The following is a 6,639-nucleotide window of genomic DNA, read 5'->3' on the forward strand; positions in this document are numbered from 1 at the left end:
AACACACCGATGGGAAGATTCAAACAAACAATACTGAATGAATTTAAAATTCACCCCATCGCACAAGCAAGTGACTATCAGGACTCAGTGGCCGAGTGGATAACGCGATGGCGTTTGAAGCGAGGGTACTGGGTTCGAGTCCCAGAGTGAACATCAACTCTGAGATGCAGGTACATCCAGCTGACGAGTCCCAAATAGGACGAAACGCGCGTCCTGGATTCCACTGCTAGCCACTATCCATCTCTGCTTACCATGCTTGTGAATTAAGGCTATATTGAGGCAATACGCACAGTATGCACATATGCCAATTAGAGACTGACCAGTTGCAGTCCTAACAAATCGATGGGAAGATTCAAACAAACAGTACTGAATGAATTTTTCTGTCTTATTTCATTATTAAACTACATCAATGCGATTATGATAGAAACTATTTTTTTCTGTTTGGTTTGATGTCACTAATCACGATTGTAGTGACATAATATTTAAAAATGATACGTATGAAGTCAGTTAGAAAGGAACATATTTGACTTAACTGTTAAACTTAATTGTTCATGGCTGTATTCCACATGAAGTCACATTCAAAACGCTAGCTAGTTTCAGATTGGTATAGTCAATCTGTGTTTATTGTATTCAACCATCTAAAGCTTTACATGGTTGATATTGTTATTTCATGACTGTTCAGTTGATTTCATTTTATTTCAGTAGAATTATTCCAGAATAAAACTCCTCCTGTAGCTCTTCTAGAGTTACTGCTGGTCCCAAGTTCACACAAAGGGGGAGGGTTGGGCTTGGGGTTGGCGACCCAACTAACTCGCTAAAAATGGAACGTCCGGAAAATGTGGGATACCGGGAAGACCAGTCAAATAGCAATGGAAATGAGGAGATATAAATTGGCAGTAATCGAAATCAGCGAAACCCATTGGACACAAATTGGATAACAAAGGCTAGATACGGGAGAGATGCTGCTGTGGTCCGGTCACGAAGAGGAAAATGCTCCACACACTCAGGGAGTTGCTCTAATGCTGTCCAGAGAAGCACCAAATGCACTTGCAGGATGGGAAGCTCATGGATCCAGAATTATCAAAGCATCATTCAAAACAAATAAGGAGGTGATCACAATAAATGTTATGCAATGTTTGCACACATCAATGATAGCAACGACAAAGATAAAGATCAGTTGTATGAGATGCTGCAATCAATTATAGCTAAGTGCTTGTAGTGCCGTAAATCTGATTCCCTTTTTGATCGTACGTACTGACTATCCTCGTATGTAATAAATGACTTTATCCGTGTTGGTGAATAACGGAGTTAAATAAGTCAAATACGAGAATGGATTTAGAATACATATATTTTCTACACTCATTGGTCTGGCCAGGGAATCAGAGTGATGAGGCGAATAGATGAGAGCGGAACAAAAATGACGCGCATTGGAGATGGCTGGGAAGCCAACTTGAGAGTGAAGCGAAAATAATGAGTATTGGAGATGGCGGGGATTGCCAACTCATTTTAAGCAAGCGTTAATCAACATTTATAGTCAGGCAAAAATGAATGGCAGACATATGATGAATAAGATACGAAGTGTGCATACATATACGCTCATATAAAAATATAGTCAAGGTTAATAAGCGAATAATGAACAAGATCAAAATATGACTCATAATGGACAGGCTAATTGGCTTGGCCAGAAGCTAGAATAAAGTATATGGACTTAACATATAAACTGATACTACATGCTCAAGAGAGGACTTCACCATCCTGATGGGACATCTAAACTCTGAAGTCGGAGTGGACAACGCAGGATGCGAAGATATAAGCGAACGACATAGACTACGAATAGAAATGAAAATGGGGAGAGATTTCTAAAACTATGTGCATTCAACAAATTGGTTATAGGCTGCACAATATTTCCACACAAACACATACACAAAGCCACATGGATTTCACCAGACCACACCACAGAGAACCAGATAGATCGTATTTGTATCACAAAAACATTCCGAAGGACAATGGAAGATGTGAGGACCCGGAGAGGAGCTGACAGTTTCAGATCACCACCTGGTTGTGGTTGCCAAGATGAAACTGAAGCTAATGAAACACTTGACAACTGGACAAACAGCATTACAAATGTTCAATAGAGCCTTCCTTCTGGACGCTAACAAACTCAACGAATTCAAGATAACTCTCAACAACAGGTTCTAGGCTATACAGGATTTACTGAAAGAAGAAGAAACTACGATGGAGGACAACTGGAAAGGGATCAATGAGGAACTAACTTCAACGTGTTAGGAGGTTCTGAGTCGCAAGAAGCACCATCATAAGGAATGGATCTCTATGGGAACCCTTGACATGACTGAAGAAAGGAAGAATAAAAAGACAGCAATTAACAGCATTTGAACACGAGCACAGAAAGTCAAGGCAAAAGTAGAGTATGTAGTAGCAATCAGGGAATTGAAGGAGAGAATTAAAGCCGACAAGCGGAAATACATGGACGAACTAGCAACGACGGCAGAAAAAGCTGCAAGAGAAGGGAATATGAAATAACTATATGATACAGTGAAGAAACTAGCAGGGTGATATAGTTAACCGGAAAGACCAGTCCAGGACAAGAAAGATAAAAGACAATCACTGAGATTGAAGAACAGACGAAAAGATGGGTAGAATAGTTCGAAGGACTGCTGAATAGACCAACCCCATTGAATCCACCGGACATCGAATTAGCACTCACTGACCTTCCTTCATCTGTCACTCCACCAACGATCGAAGAATTCAAGATGGGCAACAGACAAATCAAGATAGGGAAAACAGCAGTACCTGACAATATACCAGCTGATGCACTGAAGTCAAACATTGAAGTAACTGCAAACATGCTCCACATTCTATTCAAGAAGATTTGGAAGGAAAAACAAATGCCATAGACATACTGGAAAGAAGGATACCTCATAAAGATACAAAAGAAAGTACATCTGAGCATATGTGAGAACTGCAGAGACATCACACTACTGTCAGTAACAGGAGAAGTTTTCAACAGAGTGTTTTTGAACCGGATGAGAGATTCGGTAGACACACAACCTAGAGGTCAACAGGCTGGATTCCGTGGGGATCAGTCGTGCACAGACCAAATCTCCACACCATGGATCATCGTGGGACAATAAATTGAACGGAGCTCTTCACTATACATCAACTTCATTGACTATGAGAAGGCGTCTGACAGTGTGGACCAGAGATCATTAAGGAAAATTCTTCGACACTATGGAGTTCCTCAGAAGATTGTCAACATTATCCAGAACTCATACGACGGACTTCAGTGCAAAGTGGTGCATAGAGGACTGCTGATAGATGCATTTCTAGTAAGGACCGGGGTTAGACAAGGCTATTTACTCTCCCTCTTCCTCACTCCTCTGTGATTGACTGGATTATGAAAACTTGTGCATGTGAGGGGATGCACGGAATACAATGGACATCTCAGATTCAATTAGACGATTTGGACTTCGTAGATCACATAACCCTTCGTTTTATAAGCGCAAACAAATACATACGAAGACAACTAATGTAGCAGCAGTCTCTGCATCAATAGGCCTCGACATACACAAAGGCGAAGGCAAATACAACAACGAGAACGCCAAGACAATCACGCTTGATGACGAAACTCTGGAAGAGGTGGGATCTTTCACCTACATGAGAAGCACCATTGATTAACAAGAACGATCTGATGCATATGTAAATGCGAGGATCGGAAAAGCAAAGACCGCATTTCTACAATTGAAGAACATATGGAACTCAAAACAATTGTCAAATAGTTTCAAAGTGAGATTCTTCAATACGAACGTCAAGGCGGTCAGTTATACTGCATGGAGCTGAAACGTGGAGAACTACTACGACCATCATCAGGAAGATACAAGTATTTATAAACAGTTGTCTACGCAAAATACTCAACATTGACAGGCTAGATACCATCAGTAACAGCCTTCTATGGGAGAGGATAAATCAGCTTCCAACTGAAGAGGAAATTAGGAAAAGACGTTGGAAGTGGATAGGACATACATTAAGGAAATCACCAAACTGCATCATGAGGTAAGCCCTAACTTGGAATGGTGAAGGGAAGCGGAAAAGCGGAAGGCCAATGAACAAATTAGGCAGGGAAATAGAAGCATATATGAAAAGGATGAATGTTAACCAGAAAGAATTGGAAAGGATTGCCCAGGACAGTGTTGGATGTAGAATGCTACTGGGCTGTCTATGCTCCTCCACGAGGGGTAACAGGAGTAAGTAATTCCAGAATAACCTAAGCCTAATAGTGGAAATTTTTCAACATATTATTAAGAATATAGTGTTTTTTCTGGTAAAAAAGAAAAAAACGTGGTTTGAATGTTTTCCTCATATTGTAGCTGTGACCGTATACATGTGGTTTTATCAATATAAGTGGAAATAATGTATATCATGTGAAAATTCATGTAAACAGTGAGATGTCTGAATATTCGTACGTATGATTTCCAGTTTACGTAGTTTATTCATACACATACATTGACGCAATACAACTTACCATTGTGCATACATATATACACATTAATCACATAGCTTATAAAAAATATTGTAGCTATAACGTATGAAGCGACAATGTAAGAGGTATTGTTTACGAGTCCAGAAAACAATTAATCAATTATTACAAAGTAAGATGTGTTTGTATGTGCTCAATTGCTATTACTATCTATATGTTTATATATTGATCTCATTTCTTCGTTTCTTTGGCAATTCATATAGCTTGTTTAAGTAAGACTAGACTAAGTTATTGTGAATTTATATATAATTGAACAGTGTAATAAAAGAATAATACTAAATTTTATACCAACTGCAGCTTAATTTTCTAATTATTGATTTCCTTTGATTATTTTTCCAAGGATATTTTTTAACAGATACATTGCATGCAGTACATATGAGACACTTTGAGATATAGTTATTGTTCATCAAAGTAAAATCCATGGTTTCTCACTAATTAACTAAAATTTCCTTTGATGGATACCTAGATAATTATTCTCAGTACAATTATCTGTATTATATTTTCATTTTATGAATGTAACACTTATAAACAATGACATATAGTTCATCTCCAATGCACAATAATTATAATAGCAGCTTTATTGATAGCGGCTCTATTAACGGAACTTTGTGCAGAACCGGCAGTCTTGGACTTATTGATGAAGCGCTACGTTACGCTGGCACTAAACAATATATATTTTTACAAGTTCACGTCTGTGCAATTCATCAAGTGACTGTACGTAATTCAACAGATTTTCATGAAGCAGATGCTTTATGCTATATTGAAAAATATTATAAAAAAAGACGAGCTCATTGTACTGCAGCTTTACTAGAAGATCGAATTTGTTTACGACGTGTTAAACAATCAGGAAAAATGCCATTTCATTCATGGGTTTTGTATAATGAAATAAAACATGTGTTCATAAGCCAGAAACGACCTGAATATTTTGTCTTGTGTATTGATTCAAATCATGATCAAAGAAAATACTTTGAAATATACAAATGTAAATCAGCTGAACATGTTAAACAAATTGAGGAGAAGATAAAAGCAGCAATGAGGGATCCTGACAAGTTACTACGTAAAATGTATTATTTAAATCGTATTAGTTTACCTCCTGGAAATAATGTAAGCCAAAAAAAGTTGGTTCCGGAGATTATGATAGAAGATGTAAGTAGATCAAACGGTGATGAAAATAATAATAATAATAATAATGACAGTAATAATAGCAGTAATAATAACAATAATAATAACAACAATAATAATAATAATCATAATACTTATAGTAATATTCATGACAATAAAAATAATAATAGTAATGATGGTGGTAGTAGTATTGATAATAAAAGTGGTAATGCTGACAATGAAACTAATCTCAAGAAAGACAAAAGATTTAATAGTTCTTTAAGTCCCGTTACAACAGTCAAAGATTTAACCCTTGAATCAGTGAATGAAAATGTTGTTGTATCTAGTATTTCAATCACTCCCAATGATTTTCTTCATCATTCAACTGAATCATTATTCTATCAAATACAACCAAATGTATACGAACCATCTCAGAATACACATTCACTATCCCGTTCTATATCATCAGATATTGGAGAAATTCGTCTTGAAACTCGAATTAACCATATAATAGACAAGGTGACATTTATTAATCATGATCCACAAAAAGGGTTTTGTGAAAGTCAGAATGGAAATTTTTATATGTATTTAGACCGTCAAGAATTTCATTTGAATGAATCTATTAGTAGAGAAGAGAGTTTCATTATATCTAATCAAAAAGATAATAACTCAACATTACCAATTATTATTAGAGAATCCTAAATATATTTGTTTATAACTTTCTCTTCTTGTATTCATCATAAATGTTACAACAATAGTATCTTATTCATACTTGATAAATTTTGATACAATGTTCATCTATACACAAATTAACTTGTCCTTTCATTAAAACAAAATGAAGTATTTAAACTACATTGAATGTTATAAATAAATAAATTTATTTGTAATACTCCAATGAGTAGAAAAATTAGATTTTCTGACGTTTCGTAACTCGGTGTAAGCCACTTCTTCAGAGATTATTTATTGTCTGAAGAAGTGGCTTA

General features: G+C 36.4%; 1 protein-coding gene and 1 non-coding gene across 2 annotated transcripts in view; both read left to right on the forward strand.

Moving 5' to 3' along the window:
- The first annotated feature begins 151 nt into the window (after nucleotides 1-151).
- Nucleotides 152-221, forward strand: Smp_tRNA_01694_Pseudo_TTG.1.1. Its single transcript has one exon. It is a non-coding gene (tRNA).
- A 4,865-nt stretch (nucleotides 222-5,086) lies between these two features.
- The window catches only part of Smp_075390 (hypothetical protein), a gene marked incomplete at both ends in the record, with an annotated part of 6,333 nt that continues 4,780 nt past the window's right edge, over nucleotides 5,087-6,639 (forward strand). The window contains one exon of the mRNA XM_018790963.1: nucleotides 5,087-5,701. Coding sequence (XP_018645815.1) covers nucleotides 5,087-5,701 — 615 coding nt within the window. The remainder of the gene's footprint in view (nucleotides 5,702-6,639) is intronic.

Source organism: Schistosoma mansoni (assembly GCF_000237925.1).
Source record: "Schistosoma mansoni, WGS project CABG00000000 data, chromosome W unplaced supercontig 0185, strain Puerto Rico, whole genome shotgun sequence".
Classification (NCBI taxonomy): domain Eukaryota; kingdom Metazoa; phylum Platyhelminthes; class Trematoda; order Strigeidida; family Schistosomatidae; genus Schistosoma; species Schistosoma mansoni.